A 27,097-nucleotide genomic window follows, 5' to 3' on the forward strand; every position below is an offset into this window, starting at 1 on the left:
CAGCCACCCGGTCCCGCACACCCTCCGCCCTGGTGGCATGTCCCTGTGGACCCGTGCCACAGGGCCTCGTGCTCCTGCAAGGCACCGTTGCCAGCCCAAGCTGCTTGGATTGTCCCAGGCTCCTGGGGTTCTCCATGAGATGGGGAAACGCAACCGTGTGGCTACCTACCATGGCAGTTTGAGAAAATAATTGAGGCAGGTTAAGGATTACAGCCTGGAGGTGCTGTGTCTCCCAGTTCATCTGTAGGGGAAAAGCAAAGGCAAAAGAACCAGGATGGAAGGGAGAAAATGGGCAAAAATGGAGTTCTGTGATGATGGAGGTGAGTAGCTCTCGAGAGAAAAGAGGTAAGAAAGCTGTAAAAAGGCCAAACCGTGGTTTTGGAGACATTAGGCAAGTCGTTCTGGGGATGTATGGTCACTAGACCATCACAGCTACACAAAATCTGGAAAAACCCACGGTCTGGAAACAGGGCTTTGGGGACAACTGGGATACAAATGGACTGTTAGGCTGCTTCTCAGGCCACGCGGAGACACGTACTTCGTTGCTTAGCATTCGGTTTTGTTTGTCAGCTCCAGAAAGCTGTTTTCCCACAGCCTTGTCTCAGGACCGTGGGGTGCAGGAGCAAACTGGGGCTGTTGACTTTCAGACTACTCAATCATCCCGCAAATTACAACCAGCCCAGAAAAAACACAGCTCTGCATGTTTCCTTATTTAGGTAGAAGTGTTGGGAAAACAGCATGAGATTTTGTTTCTGATAAACTAGGATCTGTTTCAGGAATATTAATTATTTTTGTTATATCAATGTTTTACATTTATTCCTCCACTGCGGTATTGGGAATGAGATGGATGAAGTCTAAAGCATGGTTTCAGATTGTCTTTCAGGCACTCCTAAGGCCCTGCAAAAAAATAACAATTGTGCTGACATTTTGGAGTCAGTAGGGGTTATTTTCTGGTTATTTTAGCCTGGGGTATGGAAGCTGTGGGCTCTGTTCCCTGCCCCATATAATTCCTTTGCAACATCACTTGGAGTCAGATTCTTAAAAAGCTTCTCGATGCCTAAAGACAGAGGCTTAAGGGGGATCTGAGGATGTTTAGGCACCTGGATGCTTTCAAAAATATTGTGTACTACCGCTGTAATCCTCCATCTCCCAGAATTTCCCACTGGTGAAAGGCTGCAGGAGGGATTTTGCTGCTTCATAGGTGTATTGGGAGAAGAAATGCCCACAGTCTAGGAGAAGTTGGAGGCTACAAAGGCACACATGGGATTTTTCAATAAAGAAGTGAGGATGGAAGGAGTGGATCCACCAGAGGATTCTTATCTGCTGTGTCCAACCTGAGCTGGATGCTTGATGCTGGTCTTGGGCACAGCCTGGGTTGGAAGAAGGTCTCTTCTTCCAGACCGGAGCTGATTCAGGCCCAGACAGAGTTCACCAAGCCTCTAGACAGCCTGTAACGAGAAAGCCATGGTGAATCTGGGAATTAAACCTCAGTCTCTGTGCATGACCCAGAAAAACAAGATGAGGACTAGGAGCTCCTCAGCCAGGTCCCTCTAACCTCGTGAGAAACCTACCTGTGACAAGCTGGTGTCCCACATCTGAGCACAGAACTAAGGCTGCTTTGGACTCAGTCTGCATGGGAAAAGAAGGTCGTGTAAATAGTTTTGGGTCTGGATCATCTGGATGGTCATGTCCTTGGGACAAAGACCTTGACTCCTTTGTGGCGAAATGGCTGGGAAATGTTACAAAGAGGTGTTTTACACATCATCCCTCGAGATGTAGCGTGTGGTTGAGCTCTCAGTCTGGTACAAGTTGTAGCGATTTTATCAGAATCCATGGCATGAATATGACCATGTAGGTCAAGTCCTGAAGGTTTGCCTCAGTCAACACTGTCTTTGAAGTCAATGAGGCTGAAGTTATTGCCTGATAGGAGGAGTAGTCCATCTGGGATTTCTCAGATGAATGAACTTTAATAATAAAAATGATGATATATATATGTAAAATATAAAAACAATATTGTCAGCCACTTTCTTTGTTTCTGGTTCAGGGGGTTTATATGTTTAGTCTTGAATGTTTTTCACATTGATTGTGTGTATCAAGATTTAATGCTGTGAGGAACCACTGAGTAAAAATATTTATTAACAATAATAATAGAGGGTGAGATTTCATAATCCTAACAAAATAGATAAAATGGATGTTCAAACTACTTCTTGGCTTGGATTTAGGGGTTCCCCCGGTGCCTGTCACATTGAATTAGTATTGAGACAGATTCATTTTCAAGGAGGCCTTCATGCTGGAGCATATCAAATAAGAGATCTAGTAAACAATAACATCAACAGTAAAAATATTTCTCTCCAGATATAAAACTATAGCTATTGAGGCAGCTTTTTTTTCTTGTCATTTGTTTAGTCTATTTGGTGAATTCTGCCAGGTTATTTTTTATCCTGTGCAGAGAGTAATTTGCTGTAAGAGCGGATGCATCAGCTGAGTCCTGTTTGAAAGTAAATAATAAATAATTGTAACAGTTAATCTAAGGCACAGACCTCTCCACAGTTTATTTTCCAGTTGGTTTAGTTTAGTTCAGTCCAGTCTCTTTCTGGCATGGTTTGCATCCAAGCCGAGAGATCAAAACGGCGTAGCTGACCGCAGTCTCTCCCTCACTGCCTCCGCGGTGGGTTTCCACAGACGGGGCTCTCTCCTTGCCTCAGAAGAGGGGTGGTTTGGCAAGGACGGCTTGCGGGGTGCATTGGGGGGCTGGGGGGGGCTGCGGAGCTGGAGGTTACGCCGCTGGGCTTACGGGGGCTACTGGGCTCCAGAGGCTGCGTGGAGGGGGGATGCTCTGGGGTATAGCGGGACACAGGGCCGGCACCGCTGCCCCGGGGGGCTGCGAGGCGCCGAAGGGGCGGCGCGGGGGGGGATGCTCTGGGGCACAGCGGGGCACACGACCGGCACCGCTGCCCCGGGGGGCTGCGAGGTGAGGTGCCGGAGGGGACGGCGCGGGGGGAATGCTCTGGGCCACAGGACCGGCACCGCTGCCCCAGGGGGCTGCGAGGCGCCGGAGGGGCGGCGGCGGCGGGGAGGACGACTCTAGGGCCCTCGGGCTCTCCACCGCCGTGGGGCGCAAAGCGGGCAGGGGGGCCGCGGGGCAGGCTGCGCCGTTCCGGTGCACACACGGAGCTCCAATACCCCGCGCCTCCGCCGCTCCCGCAAAGGGTTAAGGGGAACGGCGGCGCGGAGCGGGCCGGCGGGGAGGGCGGGGGCTCCCGGGGATTGGTGCGAAGTTTGGAGCGGGGCGGCACCGCACCGCCCTCCTCGGCGGCTCTGCCCCCACAGCCACAAAGCCCTGCAGGGAAAGTTGCTTTATCGCTTGTTTCTCTCGCCCCGGCTCTCCCCCCCTCCCCTCCCCACCCCCCCTCCCCTCCCCTTCCCCAGCCCCTTTCCCCTCCTCCCCTCGCTCCTTAAACGGGATTCCGGCTGGGCGAGCCGCGGGACGGCATCACCGGGCATCCCGCGGCTGCGGAGCCCCGGCGGATCTGTCAGGTCCCTGCTGTCCCTCCCCGCACACACACACGCTCAGCCCGACCCGGGAAGCAGGAAAAATAATTTACGAGGTTTCCCCCTTTTTCTTTAGCTCCTCGCCCCGTAGCTCCCTAGTGGAAAAATAGCCCCTGGGGCCAAGTGGGGGTGGTAGTAAAAAACGGGTGGTGAAGGGGGAGAGCCGCTCCGTGGGGAGGGCACCCCCCAAAGCAGCGGGCAGCCCCCATCCGCCCCCGGGGGGGGTGGGTGGGATGAGGTAGAGGCCGGCGGCGGAGCGCCCCGCCGGGCGCCGTGGCCGCGGAGGGCATGAGGCGGCGAGCGGCGGGGATGGGCGCCAGCGCACGGTGCTAGAGCCCCGGCAGCAGCCAAGGTAAGTGCCCCCCCCACGCCATCCCCCCACCCCCCCCACCTCCGACCCCGGCCGGGACACCCCCGCCTGGGTGGGCGCTGGGTCGGGGAGATACTAACGCACAGCCGGCAGCCGCCGGGGTTGCCCCGAAGCGGGGGGGCAGCACCAAGGTGGCATTGCGCCGGGTGTCGTCGTCCCCCCCCCCCCCATCCCCCCCCCCCCCCACTCCCTCCAGCCTCCCTTCCCCGACCCCAATTCCCGGCTGCGAATATCCCGTTACCGGCCGCCGCGGGGCTGAGCCGCGCTGCGCCCCGCCGGGCCCCGGGTCCTGCCCCCGGGAGAGCCCCCTCCGCCCGCTCTCCCCTCCCTCCGTACCAGCTCCCCGCTGCAAATTGGGAAGCTAATGGGAAAGCGTCCTTATTTGATTTGCTGGATGCTGTACACAGGTTGTTGTGTGTCCTGGGGGCACGGAGTGTTTAAACCGGGGAGTTTACAAGGGTGAGGAATTCAGACAGTGTTTAGAGAGTGAGAGTTTTAGGAGGAGAACAGGGTGTAATTAATGTAAACCTGATCTACCCCGGGTTTGCGTATCGCAGCGAAGGCATCTTTAAGAATCTGGATAATTAAGTGCGGTTTCGCTTTGGGACGCACCTCTGGAGCACACGGGAACAAGTGGGGCTTGGGGGGGGAGGGGGGGGAAGGGGGGGGAGAGGAAAGGAAAAATCAGTGCTGTTCAGAGAAGTTGCGGAGTGGAGGAAGGCGCATACCCAGAGCGGAGCCTGTCTGAGGGGCACTGAAGCAGCAACACAAAGTTTTCTGGGCTGCTGATGGGAGAGGTAACATTCCTCCTCCCCCTTCCCCAAGTTCCTCCGCAAATTGTTAACCTGAAATCTTGTTTTATGGCCACTTGCTAGTGTTTTGTTTGCCTTCCAGACTGGTTCTGTACAGGATACCAAAGAATTATGCATTAACTGTAAACTTAGAGGAGCTTACTGGCCTCAGTGGGTTCTTGATTTATATCAGGCTAAAGCAGAGAGGAGGGCAAAGTTTTACGTGCTGAGCGCCAAGGAATGAATTGCAAGTACGTTGCTCTTTCATTTGCTGTTTCTGCTCTTACGTCTTTGCAATAGGTTTTAAAACTCTGCAAAGTTGTGGGTTGTTTGGGTTTTTTTCCCCAGTAATTATTTTGCGCTCCTCTTTCCTGCCTCCAGGTCTGAGAGGACAGTAGCCTGTATGACACGGAGGGATCTGGTTTTCAAAATGGAATTGCAGCTTGCGCTCCTTTTCGCAGGGATAATTGCATTTTCGGACTCGGCGAGAGGTAAGGAGACCGCGTTTGCTGCGAGTGCTGTGCGACTGGCACCCTGCCCTCTGCTCTGCTGGGCTCGTGCTCCGCAAACACCCGTGGTGCCCTCGGAGGGACCCCAAAAGGGAGTTGCTGCTGGTGCGAACTTGTCCCCTGCACGTTGCTTATCTGCTGCGCAGGGGTGCAGGCTCTTGGGCAGACTCGTGCCCATGTGTGGTGCCTCCTTACCTGCGTGTTTTGGGGCCATCGGTTTGGATGGAGCGTGGTCACTCCGGGTTTGCTGAGGTCTTGTAGGCACAGGTGAATTTCCAGGGGCTTTTCTCGTGCATGTGTAAAAATACACAGATAATTTTGAAGAAAAGCAACTGCATTCCTCTGTGGATCAGAAATACCTCTCCCCTCCTGTAATCCCTCCAGCCTCTGCCCTGTATATTCCCACCAGCAAACTAAACAAACACATCCATTAACTTCCTCGGTGACAGACAAATGACAGTTCCCAACAGCAAGAGCGTATTTTAACTCTGGGGCTCCGGCAGTTGATCAGATTTCAATAAACAGGTTACCCTACCAGAGGCAAACTGAAATACATTGACTTGGGAGAGATGGGGGAGGTGGGAAAAAAAAAAAAGAAGTTTCTTTATGGGAAGGTGCTTTAAGCAAAGCTCTGGCATCAGAGTGGAAGGAGCGGTGGCTTTTCCTCTGCTCTCGCCTGTGTTGTACTTTGGTGGGTGCTGTCCCTGGAAAGCCTGAATGAGAAACGGGGCTTTCAGCTCCCCCGGCTCTGGTCACAAAGGAGGGGCTGCATTGTTCCAGGAGAATGGGGGGTATGGCTTTAGGATGCAGATTGCTCCAGCTGCAATTCCCAACGGTATCAGAGTTGCATGAATTGTTGAAAGACCTTTAAATCACCCAGTGCCACGGAGTTGGGTATTAAAAGGTTTAAACTTGCCCTTTGCTTGGGCCGTAACTTGCCAAAAATAAATCTTGGGGGAGAGGGGGCATGTTACTCTAAAAAACCAAGGTTTGGTTAGTGTGTTGCTTTTTTTTTTTTTTTCCTTCTTGGCATCGGCTCCCAAGCAAATATTTTATGGAGGCAAAAGCACTATAAAATGATTCGGCTGGAAGCTGAATGAAAAAGAAAACAGTATATAGGCTGTAAGTCCTGCTCAAGTCTGGATTCCAGGCAAGGTTTACAATGGAGACTCGGTTTAAATTGTAGGCAATGGGCAGCAGTGTATGAATTAAAATGACCTCATGGATGTATATTATTGCAATGGACCTGAGAAGTTGGTGGAGTTCCGGAAAAGATCTGAAGTGGGCAGGAGAAGACAAAAAGATTTTTGTCTCTGTTGTGAGCCGCGTATCGGCTGCTTTACTGGCTGACCCTGTTTAAATTTGGTTTGCACTTGTCTTGCTCGTACTCTTTTATTGCCCCTGGAAAATGAAGTGCTGTGGGCTGTTGTCGTGTGAAGAAGCTACAGAAAATTAACAGCCGTAATCTCAGGACGTCGTCGTTTTTCTTACGGAAGGGTCTTTTTAATGTAACTTTGATAGGATCGTATTGGTGATTGGGTTATTTGAACTCTTTTCAGAGCTGGGAAAATCTATCCTGCAAGTGGATGGAGAGACGGCCCTGGTTATTTAAAATGATGTAGAAGTAGAGTTTAAAAACCAGGGCCAAACCCATGAAAAATGTCATTCATTCATGTGCTGATATCTAGAGAGGGAAAGTGAAGAAGAAAAGGGTGTTATTGCTGTAAAAAAAAAAAATAAAAAAAAATAGACAAAACCCTAACATTTAAATCCTGCTTTGCACCTCTTGAGGTTAAGAGTATTCTTGATAGTGGAGGATGTAAATGAAAGATCAAACTTGTAAGCAAGCAGAGGTGGGACACTCTCCAGCATGTTGCAACCTTATTTTGTGCTGTTGAATATCCCCAATTATTAGATGTTTACATTGGGATAATTTCAGATTCTCAGAAAACTGTGCCCGGTCGTTAATGTGCCTGCGGATTTTTTCCGAATGTATCATATGGTGGGTTCAGCCGCTGGAGATGTATAAATGTTACCTGTTTCAGTCGCTCGGGTTTTATAGACAGTCCTTTGGCCAAATCTCAGCCTGAGGTCGTGAGGCTTTACTCCGGAGGAAGAAGGGCTCTTTGTTTTGGCCAAATAGCGTTTAATATCTGTATCCTGATTGCAAATTAGACGTGTGTGGCCAAAAGCGTGCCAGCGCCTCCTAATCTGAGGTGTCAGAAGTTAAATAGGTGCTCGCTGGCTTGCAATCAAGTGAGGAAGGTGGCTGAGGAGGCTCTCTGTGAGAGTGCTGGTCCTTCTCTTCGACTCATATTAGGCAAAAGTAACTTATGCTGGAATTAGGGTATTAATTTGGGTTCGGCTGATTGCGTGCCCCGTGTTCGGGGAAGGGCTGTGCTGTAGTGCATTTTCACAAGGGGGCAGAGTTAAGTTGCCCACGCGCCCCGGCTTTGATATTTCCTGACAGTTGAGCGCTCAGCTGCAATCTTGCATTAAATGTTATGTTGTATTATTTTTACATCTTTATTTAGGTGATGCCCTTTAAGGGGAAGGGCCCTGCAGTGATGACTGATTGGGCTAATGCGGCAACTTTTTTCTTTTCTTCACACCACCCCCCCCCGCCCCGGCCCCAGCAAATGGGGCATTTGTCCAGGTTCGGAGCTGTGCCTACTGGCTCCGTCCCTTCTTGTGATCCAGTGTACAAAACACTGTAGAACAGGGTATATCCCAGGAAACCAAGATAAACTCTTAAGAAAGAGGCAATACATTCAAAGTATCCACACAAAGCAGAGAACAGGTCTGATTTTAGAGGTCCAGGTGCAGAACTTGCAGTGTCTGTTAGGGATGAAGGATGAGGTAGCTCTGGCTAAGTTTGAACCAATGCTTTCGGGGCTGAAATTTAAAGACTTTGGCTAAGGGCAGGTCTACACCTGCAAATGCACTGGAATAACCCTTCCAGAAAACTTAATCTGGAATAACTCCCCCAGTGACCAATTTTATTCTGGGCTAAGGATCTCCTGGAGGGAGCCTGTACCAAGAAAGTCTTCCTCAGGAATTATTTTGGTAAATATTCAAACCCCTTCTCTTTCCCTTGTGGATGAACACAAGAACCTCTGTGTACACAAAATCCACTCTTTGAGAACAAAACCTGTGTGCTGTGGTTTTCTAAGAGGGACTATGTCATCCGACTGACAGCCAGGGCACAGGGCAGCAGTTTCAGCCTGGTTGCCAGCTACACCGGGTAGTGTCAGCCCTGAACCCGGCATAATAGTGCAGGTCTGGTGGCTCGTCCTTCATGTCACTCCATTCCTGTTAGCTCCAAGCAGTCCTATACTGGGCATAAAAGTCCTCAGCGCCCTGCCCGGCCCTCCTCCGCGGGGACGAATGCCATGTTGGGTCACTAACCTTTAGTGACTACGTCCAGCAGCAATGTAGCTCCTACCACTCCACACCTCCGGTTGGATACAGGTAATACAATCTGATATTTTCCTGCCTATGTTATCGCAGTGACACACAACGCAATATTTGTTCCAAATCTGTCAAGTTGCCATCGTATTCGCGTTGGTGACCGTATATGGTAACGTTGGGATGTGCTTGGCTTGGTCCCGTGGCTCAAACAAGATTTCGTATGGTATGTTTAGAAGTTTTTGGTAAGAGCAGTAACAACCCTCCTGTTAGCAAGTAAACTGATATTCTGCTGGAAACTAATTAGTTTGGATGTTGATTTCATTTTCGGTGCGTTGCGTAGGGAGGGGAAGAACAGGACCTTAATTGCTTTCTGCTCTGGCGCGTCGCTGTGCGACACTTGGCTTGCAAACCTGGTTGATGCCTGCTTTACGGGGAGTTTGCTGAGGGGGCCACCTCAAAATTCAGCGGTATCAGGCAGAAATAATGTTATGTGCCATTTTTTGTTTCTCTGAATATTGGAGAACAGGCAATAGGATGCTAGAATTATTTTTTTTTTTTTTTTTTTTTTTTATTTCTTGGGAGATGAGTTCTTCATTCTGGTGAACATATTTGCCATTCTGTAACTTTAGGGTTTATAAAAGTGAATGGTAGTAAACATGGAAAAGATAAATAATAATGTAGGAGAGGTGATTGCTGGCTTCTGTTTTACTCCTTTATTCTTGTTGAATGATTGTTACCAGATATAACGATTAGGTAATTTCTCACTTGTGAAAGAGAAGCATGTTCACATCTAACAGCCTGATCCAGGTTTTATGTAAATCACTGCCCGTCTTGTGGTTAAGTTTGGGGCATTTTTTGGATCGTGCTCTTGGGGAACTTGCTCTTGAATAATCTGTCGGCATGACTTGTACCTAGAGTCAACATGACGATCTAAGAAAATCCTTGTTATTTTTTTAAACCCTGGTTCCTCCCTTCTTCTGAGGCTGTCGGCCGCTTTAAATTGCGGCTGAGTTTAAACATAAAATACAGTGTGCGTCACACTGGAAAATTAGGTTAATTTTATTTTTTTTTTAAATTAGGAGTATTACAAAACTCAGCGAATTACTCAAATACATTTAGATTTTCCTTAAAGCTTTTATAACTTTGTTTTTTCCAACTCCATATGTTTCTTTGACCTTCATTAAAAGACGCAAGCAGCAAATTACAATATGTCTTTTCTGTGATGAACTTGTACACGGCAAAGGCGAGACTCCAAAGTTTGACTCTTAGCCACAGAAGAAACTTTCATGTGCCATGAGGTGGTGCTCAAGAAATTAGAGGAAAATGGTTATTTCAGGAAAAAAATGTCATTCAAAAACAGAAAAGCAAAAGCGACAGTGGCTAGCAAGTAGGGACCTGGTTTTTGAGGTTTGGGACCATCGGTACTAATTTATTAACTAAAGATGAGTTTTTTCGACTGGCAAGAATTGCCTGTTAGAGCTGATCTTTTCTAAAGACCCGTCTGATAATACCTTTTTTGAGCAGCTCTCTTGCCGCGAGCGACGCTGGTACATCTGGGTGCAGAATACTCATTGTGGAATAGCGTGAATGCAGTAGAGATGGTCGCTGTCTGGCAGTGCATTTTTGGATTAATTAGGGGAAGGGATAAAAATTTCCACTGAAAGGGGAAAATAAAAATGCAGAGGTCCTCTTGTGCCTAGTTTGAAATTAAAAAAACAGCAAACAACCACCTTTAGTCACAGCTTTATCTGTTCAGTGGGAGTAGAACCAGTGTATCTTTCTGATTTTCTTGAGACACACAGCTCCTATTTGTGTCTGCAGTGACTTGTAAAATCATCCTGCCTGAAGGGTCTGAGCAAATGTATCCCAGCATTACAGGAGTCAGTGGAAATGCTCCTTTCTCCCTTTTCTTTCATTAACCTGCTCATTTTGTCTTGTTTCAAGGAGTTTGTCTTTCACCTGACCTCCTCTTGTGTTTTCTGGTGGGCTGCTCAAGCTGAAACGTGCTTGATCTTGTTTTGAACCCTTCATTTGGATTTCTGTTCCTTTTCTTGTTCTTTGTAATCAGTCTTGACTTGGAGCTTTCTCTAATAATAATGTCTCCACACATATTTAGCCATGTTGACCTGTCCTAATCTTTTGCACCAAGGTGGAACATTTTTGGTTGTATAAGGGACTATTTTTTTAAGAGTAGAGCCAGCGTGAGTGTAGAAGTTGCAAAGACTACTGTCTGTTTAAAGTCTAGTCTGGTGCTCGTTCATAGCAGCTGTGGTCCTAAGGTGAAAGAAAAATATTTCCAAAAGTAAGCTTGAATAATCCGATCCTGCTGCCCCGATTTCATACAAGATATGCAGATGCAGCCCATGCCAGTTTTAACAGGTTAGGACCTGATTCAGAACCTGTGAGTGTTGGTGCCTTGACTCCCACTCACTCCCATGGGCTTTGGATCCATCCCCGAAGGATGACTTACACAGATTATCTGTGATATCGATCTCCATATGGATCCCTCACGTACGACAGCAGAAGAGATGTGGGCTAAGCCTGGAATTTTGGATCCTGCCATTCACCTGCTCAACCAGATGGGTCGGGCTCAATTTTTTTTATTCTGGAAACTCATTGCTTCTGCCCGCTGCGAGCTCTGGCTGGTGGCTGGAGTGTGCGCTGTTGGGGCTGAAGGCAACATGGAAATTAATTGCTTTAACTCTGGGTCGCTGCAGTGGGGTTTTATCCCCAAAGAAAGAGTGCCCTTCTGCGGGTGGTGTTGCTAGGTATGGAGGGGCTGAAGACTGGCCTGAGTGTTATTTAACAAGTGCCATTTGCTGCTGAATCCATTCACATCTATGGGTTTTTTTTTTTTTTTTTTTTTTTTTTGTGTGCCCCTTCCGAGTCAAGTAAACACGGTCTGCGTGGAGTTTGGTTGGTTGCCCTGATTACACAGTCTCCTCATTGTACTGCAGTAGAAACCCAGTATCCAGCAGTGCTGCGAATAACCTAACAGTTTTTATTTCAGCCCAACCACTCCAATTTTCAGGAAGAAATTCAGCCAATAACTCCAGGCTACTTCTTCCATTAAGCGTTCAAACTTAATTTTGAGTTTCACTAAGGGAAGAAAAATGTAAATTGGGAACAGAGGCTTCTCGGAGCAGGTTAATGTTTCTTGGGATTGCTGCTCCTTCATTCTCAGCCTCTCTACGAGTGGCTTCTAGCTTGATGGGACCCCAAATAGTTTCTCCTTATGTCTGGTAAATTTATTTTATGAAAGATTTACACAGTCTTGGGTATCCTGTCAAGTGATTGAGAAGTGAGTAATGCAAGAGGTGTCATACCCTAGGTGCCACTTGGGCGGTACTGACTTTGGTGGGTAGTTTAGGAGCTGTCAGTATTTGTGCATGTTAGATAAAACCTCAGGAACAGCAGACAAATGCAGAAATGCGGACTTAATTTGTGCAATAGACATTTTTTAAAATTCATATACTGCTTGCTGGGTTTGCTCGCGCGTGCCCATGAACTGGTGACTGTAAGAGGTTGGTACTGGTTTTGTGCAGGCTCTTCATGGCGATTGTGTGTGTGCTAGTTCTGCCCAGAACAAGACGTTTGGGGGAGAGAAAAAGCTGGAGGAGGACGTGGAGGGAAATGTAAGCATTAACCAACCTCTGAGAGAAAATTTAGGCTGGACTGGTGTACTGCTGCTCTTGAGGCCCTGGTGCAGCCGAGCCTTGGGAGAGGATCTTGAGTGGGCAGCGTGTGTGCTTTCAAGAGGATGTTGGGATGCGGCTTTTCCAAACCTGTGCTGTATTTCTCTCTTCACCCGTGTCCTCCCAGGTGCCCCCATGCCATTAGGTATAGGTAGGATGCTTAATTGGCTTTTGACCAACGTGTGACACTTGAGTACAAGCATTAGATTGTAAAAGGGAGGTTTCATTATGGTAGATCGTGTTTTACTATTGCCTTGTATAGATTTAAATCCTCTTTTTTTCTAGACAGAATTGGATGGGGTGAGGCCAAATCAAGGCCACATCAACCCCCAAGGAGGGAGAAGGGACAGTTACTCAGCCCCACCAGTCTCCTAAAGCTGAGCAAACCAAACTACTTGAGTTAGGCTGCAGCAGACACTGGAGCACTGTGAACTCATTTCTTTTCCTCCTTTTTCTTCTTGACTAATAGATTTGTGTAAGTTGGAGTAATTGAGGAAGCTATTTTTCTTAGTGGTTGTTCTTACTTAAACAGATCTGTTAACACTGGTTAAGCAATGACAAGTGTCAGACGAGTTACAGGTGCATGAACTGCATGTCAAGGATGGAAGGGTTAATGAATAACAGGGTAAACCTCTGGACATTGTGGAATATCTCTGCAGGAATACTGCAGGATCTATGTGGAAGGAAGAATGCTTGTTTGGCATCAACCAGCTGATGTAAACTGGTGGCTAAGGCTCCTTCAGAGTGTGGATACCTGTCTGAGAGAGATGCTTACTCGCCTTCTGGGTGGATCAAAATCTTTCATGTTCTTCTGCAGATTAATGCAATGTTTTGGTGGCAATCACAGTGTCTCTTCAGACAGACATGTAATATTAGGAAGTGTTTAATGTATTTTTGGGTGGTTTAGAGTGGGAAACTGGGAGAGGAGTTGCCAGCTCCACCAGCATATGGAGATCAGGCTCTGTGCTCTTCTAAGTCATTTCATATTTTAATATTCAGGGTCGGATATGGCTCTCCATTACAAAGGTGATAGTCACTTTAGGTTCAGTGAGTTGTGGCTGAGTAGCTTTGAGTATGATTTAAACTTATAATCCTCCCAGAAAGCAGAAACTGGGGCCTCGTAAGACCAAATTGTGTTTCAGTCTTGTACAGTGTGGCACCAAGCCGCATGAAGGTTCATCGTGATCTGCAATAGTTAATATAAAACTAGATTAACAGATCAGAGCAGATGAGTATCTTCCCTCCTCCTGGTATTTGCAACCAATCAGAAATGCAGTATTGCTGGGGTTAACTTTGTTGAGGGCTAATGAGAGTGGAGCTTTCAACTTAATCATGGCTGGGACAGGTGTTTACTTTTCCTTGACAGGTTTGATTGACAAGGAATCGTAAACCTATTAGGGAGATATTTGCATATGCAGGGGAACTGGCTTTGGACAGTTGATTTCTAATTGCTGGATTTGTTATCTGAAAATGTTTGCCACTGCTCTCAGCACACATCTATTGTTTCTGGGGTACAAAGAGACACAAAGAAGTGGTAGAGGCTAGTCAGAGCATTTTGCTCAGGGGCTGGAGAAACCATAAGGTAAGGATGGGTCAGTGTTTTATCTAGACCAGAGCAAGGGTCACCTAGGCAGAACGCTTTTCCTGATTCCCTGTGTGCTCAAACAGGGGTAGGCCAGAGGATTTGGAGGACTGCAGGCAGTATTTTGTGACAGTGCTTTATGCAGGATTAATCCTGACATTAGAAGCTCATTGGAAACACCAGAGTAGTCCTTCTTTGCAACTGGTAAAGTAGCCTCAGGATATTTAATTTGAAGTTCAATTTAGGGGCCTTTTCCCCATGAGCACTGCTGTTGGGAGGAGGATTGTAGATTCACGGGGATGGGAATCTGACCCTTTTCCCCATGTTTTACTACTGATCCCAAGGAAGAAAACAGCAAGGTGCTACTCGAAAGTAGTCACAGCAATAGGCCTGTGTATTTATAATAATCACTACTATTTATTGAGAGTTTCCAGTGAAGAAAAAAAATAAATATAAAAAAGAGACACAAAAAGTGCTCAGCGTAGGCAGCGTGCCTCTTCTAGATATAGTGTCAAGAGAAAAAGCTCATCTTTCTGGAGACCACAGACTAGCTAAGTGGAGTTTGAGGCTTATTTTTCTTTTATCCTAGAAAATCCAATAAATCCAGTAAATTCTTTCAGTGTGGTCTTCCAAGAGTTTTTCAACTTCGTCTGACTCACAGATTATTTGAGTGCCATTATAGACTAGGGGTCAAGCAAGTTAATTCCCAGAACAGTATGCTGCCCTGTTTTCAAACTGTGCTAATCAGGGTTTTGAGTCAAAGCATGGTAGTTTGCTTAGTGAAATTATTTTCCTGTTAGAAAATTACAAATAGGCTCTGACTATTCGTATTGGCTTCAGTCACCAGAGCGCTCACATCACATGTGGAGCAAAGCCTCTGGGGATGTACTCGCTGTCAATCAGGGCACCGGTGGGGGGGCTCATTTCCCAGCTCCCAAGACTGGACTCATGAAAACAAGCTGAAACCTTATAAAAGAAAGACATTGTTACAGTCACATTTATACCTCCAGTAGGACTGAGGGAGGGCTGCGTGGAGCCCATCCGAGCCGTAGCGTGAATGTCCTTTCCCAAAGGAGACATTTGGTGGAGTTATTCGGTTACCTCTCCCCCTCACCTTTTTGTAATTGACTCTTGTTTACTTTTTTCCTCCTCCTTTCCCGAAGTTTATTACCACTGTTTAGGCAGAGGAAATGAATTAACATAATTTACTGTTTTTTAGAACAAGCCACATTCCCTGCACGTACGTGTACACACGCTCGCAGTTGCCCTCCCAGTGCTGTGCAGAGGAGCCTGTTTACAGAGTCTGGGTCCATTTAGGGAGAACAATATCCTGATTATGGAGGGCAGCCTTTTATTCCCAGAAACCAGAAGGAACCATTCGCCTCAAGCGGCTACTGCTCCTTGAAGGTACAGGCGGCGCGAGCTGCTAGAAGGAGGGAATAAATCTGTTGTGGACACAAACCAGCAGCATTGTTCTCTGCGGAAGTTGAATTAGGGGTGGGGGTGAGAAATGGTCTGGGGACAAGCCCAGCACCAAGTTTAAGATCTAGCAGCGTGCAGAGAGGTGTTGTGGCTTCCAACTTAATTTCCGAGTAATAGCTGTGAGACTAAAGGGGGAATTATTTGGTGCTTCCTGAGCTGGCGAGGTGGTTGGGTGGGAAGAAGATGGTGTGCAACCTGCTCTAGGTGAACCTGCTTCGGCAGGGGCGTTGGACTAGATGGTCTCCAGAGGTCCCTTCCAATTCCTATCATTCTGTGATTCTGTGTGAACTGAGGGTCCCAAGTGTTTTTGGATGGGCTGAGTTGCATTGAAAGGTGCTGTTATGTACGAAATGCCAGTCATTTCTAATTGCAGTCATGCACCTGTGCCTGGTAGATAATGCTGGAGACATGTCATATGGAGCATTTGCTTCACGTGATGTTGGGAAAGGTCAAGCACTTGATTTCTGTCCTGCTAAGTTGGGTCATCAGCGGCACAAATAGGACCCCCCCTTCCTCTGCCCGACTGCAGCTGCTTGGATCCTGGCAGTAAATGCTTCTCAGGTGTGATCTCATGGCAGCTGAAGATGACTGAACTTGACCGCATCACTGTCCTGTCCTTGTCCTGCTCTGCTCCCAGGTTTGTTACTCCCTTGTGCCAGTGTGAGAGCTATTCTGACCTTGCTGTTGGGTGTTTTGGGGAGCTAACCTGGGCAGAAGCCAACCTGGAAAAAAATGCGATGAGTTAAATTGGTATAGGAGCATGACATGAGCTCACGGGATATCTCAGTGTGACCACAGGCAGCAAGTCCTTTCCATTCCCACTTGTGGCAGGAAGGCTCAATACTTTGGAGGACTGGGCATTTACGTGAACATTTGTAAAATGACCCTTTAGGAATGTAAAATGCAGCAGAGTGCACACTGCAAAATGTAGCACTGCCGGGAATAGTGAATGTGAAGACTGGAACAATCAGATTTGGATCCTGGGTTCTTCCTCGGTGGATCCCACCCAAAAAAGTGTATATTAGCCTGGTAGAAACATCTCACCCAAAAGTGGTTTGAGCCATTCGGAACAGGCCGTAATTATTCCTCACTGGCTTTTGCTTTTGGTTAAGCACAGTCAGAGGGTAGTGCATCGCTGACCCTTCTGCATTGGGAGATTCTGGCTTTCACCCTCTTTATCACGACAATTTTCTGTTTGTCTCAGTTTTCCATTGAAATCGGAGTCTTTTCTGTCCCTCCTATGGTATTGCCTGCTCCAAGGAAGGAGCTGCTCCATCAGGAGCACAACCAGCAGCAAAGACAGCCTGCAATCAGCGCTGCTGGTGATCAGGCTTCCTCCGGTCCCAGCACAGCGTGCATCCACCCTGGTATCAAGGTGAATGTGATGTGTTGCCCAGGTCTGAGTGGGAGCCAGGTTTTCCCCAAACCTTGACTTTGTGTCTACATGGAGTTCTGATACTGCCACTGCTTCAGGGGCTGAGAAAACAAGGCAGAGAAAACAACTTGTGCAAAATACTCCCCATGGGTGAAAATATTTTTCCAGGGGAACAGAGCCAGTAGGCTAAACAGGTAAAGCTGCTGGGCTGCATTAACAACGCTTTTAGGGGTTTTCTGGAGGAGATGTGTTTATGTTGGCCTGTGAGATGTGGTGGGTGAATTCTGTCCGGGGATGATTGACACATATCTAAAGTGACGAACCATGACCCTGCACCCTAGAGAAATGGTGGCTTTTACTTGCCTGCTGGTCCAGTTTTTGTAGAGAAGGGAAGGTCCTGGTGCACATCCCAGCACCCACGTGAAGGCTGCTGGGGTTACTCTGCATTGAAAGACTAAATTCTGGTACCTTCAGGAAAATCAGAACTCAGTGCTAAATAATTATAAATATCCCAAGGCAGCAGGGGTATGGTTTTGTTTTGTTTTTAAATATCCTTTAAAATCTGCCAGATCTTCTCAGGCCTGGATGCTGTGAGAGGGGCAAGCGCCGGTTCCCATGGTGGCTTGTGGGCTGCAATAAGAGCAATAAGAACTGCACCAGGGTCCATCCCCGCATTTGTGTCTTCACGATGGCTTTCTGCTGCAAGCGTGAGGGTGTGTGGTGATCTGTGGAAAAATGTGAATCTTGGCAGCAGTCCCTGATTCAAAATATCTGGGAAACACTGAGCTGGGAGGCTGAAAATACATCTTTGGGGTTTCTTTCTCCAGAAGGAAAAACAGCGTCGAACTTCCACTGAGACAAGTGTTTGAAAGAAAAAAATGTGTGATGCAAAATTAAAAGGGAACAGCTTAGTTATCAGACACTAATTGAAATAACAGGAGAGAGGAACAAGACTGAATGAATTTTAACAGCTTCTTGATTTGGATCTCTTTGTTCACATACTTAGAGGTGCTTTCCCTTTTACCTCTGCAAGAGTAATGCAGATACTATACTAAATGCAAAAAAAACCCAACCAGCAAACCCCATAACTATTCTGAGGGAGATGAAAAATGCACCAAAGTAACTGAATGAGCTTTCTGCTGTAAGTATCCCAGCCTTAAAACCAGAGCAGGGCCTTCTGTCTGTGGCATGTGTTGGAGGGTATTTTGCTACAAGACAAATATTAAGGCAGAGCTGGAGGAGGACTACAACATCTAAAATATTTAATATTGCTCCTGGAGAGCAGGTCAGCAAACGAGCAATGGTTTTGGTTGATACAATGAACACAGCGTAAGGTAAAGTTGTTATTATAGCTGGTGTGATTTTTTTTTTGTTTTTATTTTTTTTTTCAATAGTAATGGAGTTAGTGCCTGGAGGTCCTAATTGTACCAAAGTCCTGTTGTTTTGTTAAGGGCCGTCAGGCCCAGAACGAAAGACAGACAGCTACAGCCTTAACTGCAAGGTACTAACAGCTCTTTGTATACAGACTTCGTGCTTCACTCTGACAGAGGCTCCCTCTGAAAACCAGAGCCATCCGTCAGCCGAGTTTTAATTTGCTCGTGTAAACCTGAGAAAGGTGAGATCTTGTATTTGCCTACAATGTCCCGTGCAAAGCAGATGTTGCCCTGATAAGGATTTCTCACAAGGACCCACACAATCAATAGTCTTGTGCCCAAACCCTGGGCAAGAGCCCAAGGCAAAACAGGTGCAAAGGTATCGTTCATGCAGGGGCTGAAGGGCTTCCACCACACACCCCACATGGTTTGCATACGTGAATCACAAGCCCAGTCATCCCCTCTCTGCTGGGTACAAACTTCATCGTTGACGTGTGGGGGCGATAGACATTACACTGAGTATATTTTTGATGGAAACGACAGTCAGAAGTCCTTAATGGAAAAAAAAAATTAGAGACATTATTCAAGAATAATTACTATTATTATCATCAAGGTGTTTTCACACGTGCTACCAACAAGGTCTGCCTTCTCCCAAGCGTTGCTCCAGAGCCCACTGGAGCCCGCCATGGGTTTCCGTTCCCTCCTGGAAAAGTGCAAAGAAAAGCCAACCTAAAATCTGGGGGAGAGGAAGAGAGTTGGGAAAGGCAAATTTTCACACAAGCACAGAAAAAGAGGTTCTTACAAAAGATTTTGTTTTGCTTGGAAAGGCTTGTGGTGGTTGCTGAAAGGGCATTTTAGTGGAAAAGGGCCAAGCAGCCCTAGGCAGAACCAACACCCTCAACTGAGAAAGATTTTTCAAACAGCAGTACTGTTAAGAAGTAATTAAAGTCAAATAAACCACAGAAAATAGTGTATGACACATCTATTTGAATTTATCCTGGTTTGAATCCACTGAAACCCATGTAGCATGACACTGGAGACACGCGAGGGGAGGTACAAAACTGAGTATTTCAATGCACTTTTGCAACTACAGAAGTTTCCGATCTCAGATACCATTTTTACCAAGTGTTTAAGCGCATACGTGCTTTTAAGCACCTGAGGATTGCTTGTATTCAAAGAAACACTTGCTGAGGACCCCGTTACACAGTATGTTGCACTTAGTTATGAAACACGGAGGGCCTGAGCGCAGACTGAAGTGGTAGCAATTATTTCACGAGGATTCTGACACTTGGTTTTTCCCCTTAAAACTATTTTTCTGGGCTCATGAAAATTGGGAAATAACTCAGCTTTCAGTTGAAGAAAAGAGGAACTAACCCACAAGATTTCAGCCCTGGTGATTTTGAAGATAGATAGAAAATGTGGGTTGCGTGCACCAATCTTGTTGGCTGGCTTAGGCACTGGAAGGGAAATAAAGAAAGAACCGAAGCAAGTTTTCCATGACTTCTCTAAACCAGTCCCATTATTCTGGAGCTTGCTTTATGATTTTTGGGAACTTGGGATAGGCAGTGCCCCTAAGCATGCTGCCACTTCAGGGCCTAAGCCCGGTTGTGTGGACACCCTCTACACTTGCAGTTCTCTTTGCTTTGTCCCTCTGCCTCCCCCTGCAATGCTATCTTGGGCAAAACTTGAAAATTTAAAAAAAAAAAAAAAAAAAAAAAAAAGACAGACATTTTTGGGGCCCAGCTGTGTCACTTCAATTTTTGCTAGCTGTTGAGGAAGATTTGTGAGGACTCTCTGGGGGATAAAGGGTCAGGTCAGAGGTAGAAAGCCGTTCACCCTTTACCCGAGGCATTTATAATACCAGGGCAGTTCCCTGTGGAGCGTCCGTCTGTCCGTCCTTCCCTCTGGGGTTGACAAGAGGCAGACAGCCTCCCCCCAGCTGTTCCCTCTGTCACGTTATGAATGAGACGCTGAAAAGCAGCCCTTGGCCTTGAGACAGCTCTTCTCTCTCTAGCTCATTCTACCCATCAATTAATGTCAAGCAAAGGGTTTTTATAACTATTTTATAATTTTTCCAAGAGCGGGACCCTCACAGCCTTGCAAAGGGCAAGTCCAACTCCTTTGCGGGGTGGCTGCCAAAATCCGTGCGTGGTGGGTTACATGTGAGAGCAAACAGGACTTTTACTTTTCTGGAAAAAAATGCTCCCTAACATTCAAATTCTTTCATGACGAGTTTATCCAAAAAAAGCATCTTTGTTATAAGTGAGGGTGGGAAAACCCCCCCAGTCTTTACCCTTCCCCATCAAGACAGTGGTACTTAATGCCAGTTTTGACATGATCTTCTGTCTTCTTTAATTTCTGATGCACTTTGAAACCTGGTACCAAGAGCTGGTGGCTTTGCCTGGATTCCATCACTACCTAATAAAAGTAAGTGGCATTTTGAGTAATTGTTCACCCTTGTAGCTCTTGGCCTATGCCATGGGTGTGAAGTGTGACGAGTGAATTATGAAAAATAATTAAAAATCATATGTCGCAGCATATTTCCTGACAGAGAACAGCGAGACGATGGCAGAGGCTTTCAGGCCCTCTTTTACCCACTCACCCTCTCCTCTTGTACCGACTTCCAGCAATTCGGCTGTGTGTTTTCTTAGGAACCAGCTTCCACCCAAAGGCTACTGAATTTTCCTTAAATGCCGGTTTCTGTCAGAGCTGATAAGGCAGCAGCCAGCCTGCAAAGATAACACAGGGTTTAGAGGCTTCTTGGGTTTGTCTTTATTTGGATTTTTTTAGCAAGTATTGACACACACTGAGAGCTGTGTAGAGACTTTGGGTTTGGTGGAATATTTCCCCCAACCGGAGTTTAAAGAGGGTGAGGAGCAGAGTCACCCTAAACACCCAGTCACTGGCAAAAGTGTCTCACAGTGTAGGAAAGCTTGTCATTAATTTTCTTTTCAACTTCCCCCCCGACTCCCGCTCCCCCTTTCCCAAAGCATTATCCCTGTTTGGGCTACTGGCTTTTGTTAACCTGCAGGGGAGTGTTTACACTTGGCTTATGTTAACCAGAAAGGAAACCTTTGCAGTCAAAAATTGATTTACCTGCTGATCCTGATGACTTTGTTATAGGGAGCCTGTGGAACAAGACAGATGCGGATAGAAAATGTAGCTCATGCTCTCACACAGAGATGTTTTCTGTTGTCCTTGGGGTGCGAGATTAGCGTCTGTTTTCAGCCTGAGAAAGCCCATAGTGACGTAAGGTGTCCCCCCATGCTCTCATCTTTGCTGTCACCCTGTGGCGTCCCCAGCTTGGCCTCTGTCTGATGCAACTCTGTGGACAGTTGCATAGCGGGCCAGATTAGGACAGAGATCTGGCTGGAAATCCCACCAAAAAAAAACAGAGAAGAAATAAAGTCACGGCACAGCCCTATAGCACTGGATTTTATATACCTGGCTATTGCTTGTGGCACCCCTCAGGTGGTTTGTAAAAGCATGCTGTTATTCATTGATATTTAATATTCATTGTTTTCTCAGTGGTGTTTCACCATGGCTGGAATTACAATTCCAAACACCAAGTCCCATTTTCAAGTTTCAGTGCAATTTGTGGGCATGCTTTAATTAAGCTTCACAGCACTGCTCGGAGGAACATATTTTATGCCTTTAGTATTGTGCAGGGAACTTCATACCAGAGGGTCAGGAGCAGTATGGGAACACAGTGTTTTTGTTACGCGCTTCTGCCCAGCAAATCTTTCTTGCTCTTTAATGTAACCTGTCGCATATGAAATTAATTTCAAACATGCATTTGCTCACAAAGTAGCGTTCTTTGCACCAGAAATCCATAACAGTAGAAGAAACCACCGCCAGATGTCTGTATTTATAGAAAACTGGCACGTTCTGTCCGGCGATGACAGAATATTTCAGTGTATTTATGAAGTGCTCATGTTTTTAGAAATATAGAAATCCAGTCAATATCAGTAGAACTATTCATCAGACATCTTGCCTTTTTTTTTAATTTAGCCAACAGAACATGTTTCTTTAGTTGATGCAGTACCAAAAAAAAAAAGCTTTCCCTGCCCCTCTGTCGGCACTGTATTTTTTTCCCAGCTTCACAAATCTCTTCATTTTAGAGGGGCATCTCTGAGTTGAAAACAAACAGTACTAGAATCTCACGCAACTTTGACTATGTACTTCCATGTCAAACATTTTTACTTGAGAGAGAGCTGTTCATAAAGCTGAAAGAATAATTTCCTCTCTAGGAGTGGATCCTGCAACTTTTTCCAGTTTTCAGAATAGGTTTTTTTTTTTTTTTTGCTAAGATGCCTCTCCTTTGGGTTGTTATCATGCAAAGGGTCTCACATTTGCATCTGGTAACAGTGGGAGTTAAATTTGGATCAAGCCAGAGGTGCTGGAGGGTGCAGGAGCCCTGTCACGGTTGGTGGTTGAGGTGTGAAGCCCATCAGAAATCGTGTCCTCAAGACAGTTCTGTTCTGTTCCAAACTTTATATGTTAGGAGCTAAACTGAGCCACTTGATGACTCAGTGTCCAGGTTTTTGCTTATATACCTGATGCGGAGATCTGGGAGTTTTCAGAATTAAAATTTGCAGAGATCTCCGCAGTTCTTTGTTGGATGGTGGTGTTGGAAGACAGGGATGCATACCTGGCGGTACATAAATTTAAGGGATTTAGATAGGTGCCCTTACGTATTGTGGTAACAAATGAGGAGCTGTACAGCAACATAAGAGAAAGGGGCTCCTTGTGGGATTTGCTATTGGAACACAATTGCTAATCTGTGCAATCTACAAATCAAGTTAATTGGGTTTGCTCAGGCTGTTGCTCACTCAATTGCTAAGCACAGTAGCTTGAAGGCAATGGGGGTTTGGCCTCCCAATCTTTGCTGCGTATTTGTTTTTACAGAAAATGCCTTTGATATATGTAAGTTATATTTCCGTGCATTACAAATGATAGATTCCTCCCCCATATCCTGTGACAGCCTTCCCTGGAGACAGACAGTCTGTGTTGTTTTAGCAAGATGAAGAAAGATTAACGGGAAAGGTTTTGCTAGTGTTTGCAAAGACTTTGAGCAAAAGGGAAAGGTTTGGATTGAGGATTTAGTGAGAATGAAAAAGCGTTTCTGAAAACTACTGCCTGCACACAGGGTTCCCCTCCCTGGCTCCCCTCTCAAGTGGGCAGCAGCCTGTAAGGAGCGCCAGGACAGCCCTGATGAACCCTGAGGGTGGAGGCTTGACATGCACTTGGCTTCCTTCACGTGCTCCTGGTCAAGTAGGATTGATCCCCCTGCATTTGCAGGTCTGCACATTATTTTCTGAGCCAGCTGTGCTGGTGCATTGAGTCTCTGGGTGGGCAAGGAGCCTGCGCACTACTGGGGAGTGTAGGAAGGCGGGTACGCATGGGGAAGGTGCTTCAGCGTCCCCTCTGTGGGGGCTCACCCCACCAGGCACAGGAATGCTGTCCTGAAGCATGAAGCCAAGGCACCACAAGGTGTTCAGCTCATAGATTAAGTCATGTATGTGTCGGCGTCTGAGCTGCCCTCAAAGTTGATGGAGATGTTAGTAAGCAAGGGCATTGAGCTAGCATCGACCATCTCTCTGCAGACCATAATGGTAGTTAAACACATAAATTTCAGTGAATCCAAGAGCCAAGTCCTGGCGATATTTAGGTTCCTGGGATAGTTAATGGTGATGCTATATATGGTTACTGCTCATCTATCTGCATGCAGTGCCAGTAATTAAAGCCTCCAGGTAATTCACAGGCAAGTCCCCACTGAGGTTTTTTTTCCTGTGTTTGAGCCTGGATGTGCTATAGCTCAGTCCTTAGCTACCTCATATCCTCAGCCAAAGTCAGGCCGCTTTTACCCAGAGCCCCCAGCTACTCCTTGACGGGTGCTGGTGCCTGAAGACACACTGTAGTTCACACTGGCCAAACATCTGAGGGCAGACCTGTGGTTTTGGCCACTATCAGCAAAGTAGCTGCACCTCGGGAGCTTCACAGGCAGGCTAATTGCTCCTGACTGTGTAATATTATATGTATTTGAGGGAAGGGGTGGTTTTCCTCCCTTCTGGTGATCAATTTATACCCCAGAGTGGGAAGGATTAATAGCCCTTGGGGCTTTCTCATCACCATGCAGGGAATCAGCATCCCAAGCAGGAGAGGCTCAAAGGTCTGACCTGAAACCTTGTGTGGTGTTTTCTTTGCGAAGCATGGACAGGATGTACAGTAAATCAGTAAGTCAGGTTCAGGCAGTTCTGTTTACTGAAAACAACATCATTTCACAGTGACCCTGAAAACATTACTTTTTTTTTTTTTTTAAGTGTCCTAGCAGAGGGTTTGTAGCTGGATCTGGGAGAAGGAATTGTGGGTGGTGGATCGGAGCTGGAAGCAAAACTTTTCTCTGTGAGTTAGCGCTGCAAATCCTGCCCTTGCTGACAAGGCTGGTGACGCACGCAGAGGACTTGGTGGCCTTCACCATGGCTAGATACAGGGTCGATACAGCAGCTTCTGTATTGTGTGAACTGGAAAAATTGGACACGATGGCTTGGAGCCCCGCTGCCGTGAGAGGGAACATCAAATCATGGCAGCAGTTGGAAAAAGCCACCAACAAAAAGTGTTCTGTGCAGAGCCTCAATGGTCCCTCTGACATGTGTGAAGGAGAGAAGCTTGTCCGTCCTCTTCCGTGCTGCGGAGCGGGATTTATTTGGCCCAGTCTATTTATCTGCATGCGACTGAGATGCATCATGTCCTAAAAGCACCTTTTCCTCCTGAGGTGACGGACCCCCAGGTGTGTGTGTCTGAAGTTAGAGGTGGAGGAGCCCTGATGGGGTCTGTTTTTGAGCATGTCCTGGTGTAAATCAGGAATTGCTTCTTTGAAGTGGGAAAGGAAAGGCTAATTTAAAGCCAATAAACGTGAATTCACCTTCAGGCTTCAGTGAGTGTTAGAAGGATTAATATGTGAGCCAGCCCTTTTCCTTACACAGGCAAAACTTCTTCTTATGGCATGAAATTCAGCTCGTTGCAGAAGGCTCAGGTACCACAAAACCCTTCTTAAGGGCTTGCATGGGAGGCCAGAGGTTCACAGACATTATGCTGCCTGTCTGTCTGCACATGGAGAAGTGTCATGGTAAATGAATCCATTACCCAGGATTGTTGATTTAACACCTTTCTTCTACCTCTGGAAGAAGCTTCCTTCTAGGTCTTAAATCTGTGTTATCTTCAGCTCCCTCAGTGTAATTGGGGATTTGGGGATTAGAGGATGGGACCCAACGTCACCGCTGCTTTTCTGCATTTTTGGAATGTGAGGGAAGAGGCTGGGAGTGGAAGAGTTCTCGTATGTGCAGTTTATTGGTGTGTCTTTGGTAGAGTTTTATTGCTTTCTTAAAAGATGTTGAGCTGTATGATTTATTAGCACTGCCACGAAGACTGTATTAATGATTATTTCACATTCCATGAGATCTTAGTGGGTCCTGCCCATGGTAAGGTCAAAACGAAGGGGCATTTGACATAGTACTGCTTTACTTACAATAACAACTGATAACGTGCCTAGAAAATAAGTAAGTCTCTTTGACTGCAGGGTGCGTTATCTTGCAGCAGATATCAACACAGCCTTCCAGAGAGAACTGTTGACCCTTTGCTGCATGTTGTCAGATCTCTAAGAAGTGCCATGGTAAATCTGCGTGCATGCACGCACTTGAAAGTGCTTTTACTTGCTTAGGAACAGCCATCCCAACATTAGCAATTATTCCTGGCAATTGCAGTACTGTCTGCGAACCATGCAGGATCGTGGGGTTTGCTTGGGAATGACCAGGCCCGGATGGCATGAAAAAGAGCTTTTAAACATTTGCTTTTCTTTTTCAGGGTTATACTCTAGTAAAAAGTGAACATGGCCCACTTGGTGCCTTCCAGAGCAATGTATCATGTCCCCAGGCTGGGGCTGGTTGGTCTCACATTCAAATCTGAAGTGGTTTGTGGTTCTTTGGCTGTTTCTGCTGCACATTGAGAGTTCTCTAAAAAAAATGGGTCTTTTTTGACTGCAGCTTTCACATTGCTGCAATGCTGCAGCAGCTGAAGCTTTAAGAAAATCACTGCTTACTGCAACTCTCTTAATAAATAAATAAAAAAAAGCATCTGTTGGGCAGAGACGTCTGTTTTGGGTGATTGCCATCCAGCATGGTAGACCAGTTCCCTAGGTCTGCATTTGACCTTGCTGATTTGGTTCGCCAGCTTGGAGCGACAGGCCGTCCGTAGGTCAGCCTTGCCTTCGCAACATCTGTACTGGTGGAGATAAGACAGCAATCGTATCCTCTGCTAGCTCTCCCCTGCTTCCAAAGCAGATTTTACAATGTTTTGTTAATTTTTCACAGGCTACCCCTGGCCAAGCAGAGACATTCCTTGTCTGTTATTCATGGGGAGAAATGCTTGATTAGGGCTCCTCTTCCTGGAAACATCAGCGAAGCTGATGCCCTGGATCCTCTTCCGCAGATAAGATTAAGAGCATTGAAATCGGCACGCTTCTGGCAGTGGTTTTGACAGGCTTAGGGTCGTAATTGCAGAGAGGCCGTTTTTGAGGATGATGAGATATTTTTCAAAAGTGTTCCTGTACCATTTGTTAAGTGCCATTCACTGGTGGCTGCTGGGGGCAAAGAACTCACCTAATTGAGGTGGATTTTGGTTTTTTTCCACGTTGTTGCTTTCGCTGGCAGTGGCTGTAAGGGCTGCTGCTGCGAAGGGAATGAGTCACTCATTTGTTTGAAGCCGTGAAGAAAGGTTCTGCATGTTCCCATTGATATTAAACATGAAGCTATGATGGTGGTGGTTTCCTTTTCTCTCGCTTTCAGTGTATTTGGTTTTCATATCAGGGAGGTCAGGAATTCGTGTTTGCTGCCTTTGAGGGGGAGGGAATCATGTAGTCTTTAGCTCTTTTTGGCTGCCCATCCCAAACTGCTGTCACC

General features: G+C 46.6%; 1 protein-coding gene across 3 annotated transcripts in view; it reads left to right on the plus strand.

The window, feature by feature from the left end:
* The first annotated feature begins 257 nt into the window (after positions 1 to 257).
* The window catches only part of FGFRL1 (fibroblast growth factor receptor like 1), a 186,007-nt gene continuing 159,167 nt past the window's right edge, over positions 258 to 27,097 (plus strand). Inside the window, exons 1-2 of one of the 3 annotated variants that reach the window (XM_074587313.1) lie at positions 258 to 320; positions 5,095 to 5,204. In XM_074587313.1, the coding sequence (XP_074443414.1) occupies positions 5,117 to 5,204 (88 nt within the window). In that variant the 5' untranslated portion in view covers positions 258 to 320; positions 5,095 to 5,116. Of the gene's footprint in view, positions 321 to 3,418; positions 3,905 to 4,618; positions 4,965 to 5,094; positions 5,205 to 27,097 lie in introns of those variants that run through there. The other 2 variants (XM_074587312.1, XM_074587311.1) reach the window with 2 other exon arrangements.

The sequence above is a fragment of the Larus michahellis genome, chromosome 5, assembly GCF_964199755.1.
Source record: "Larus michahellis chromosome 5, bLarMic1.1, whole genome shotgun sequence".
NCBI lineage: Eukaryota > Metazoa > Chordata > Aves > Charadriiformes > Laridae > Larus > Larus michahellis.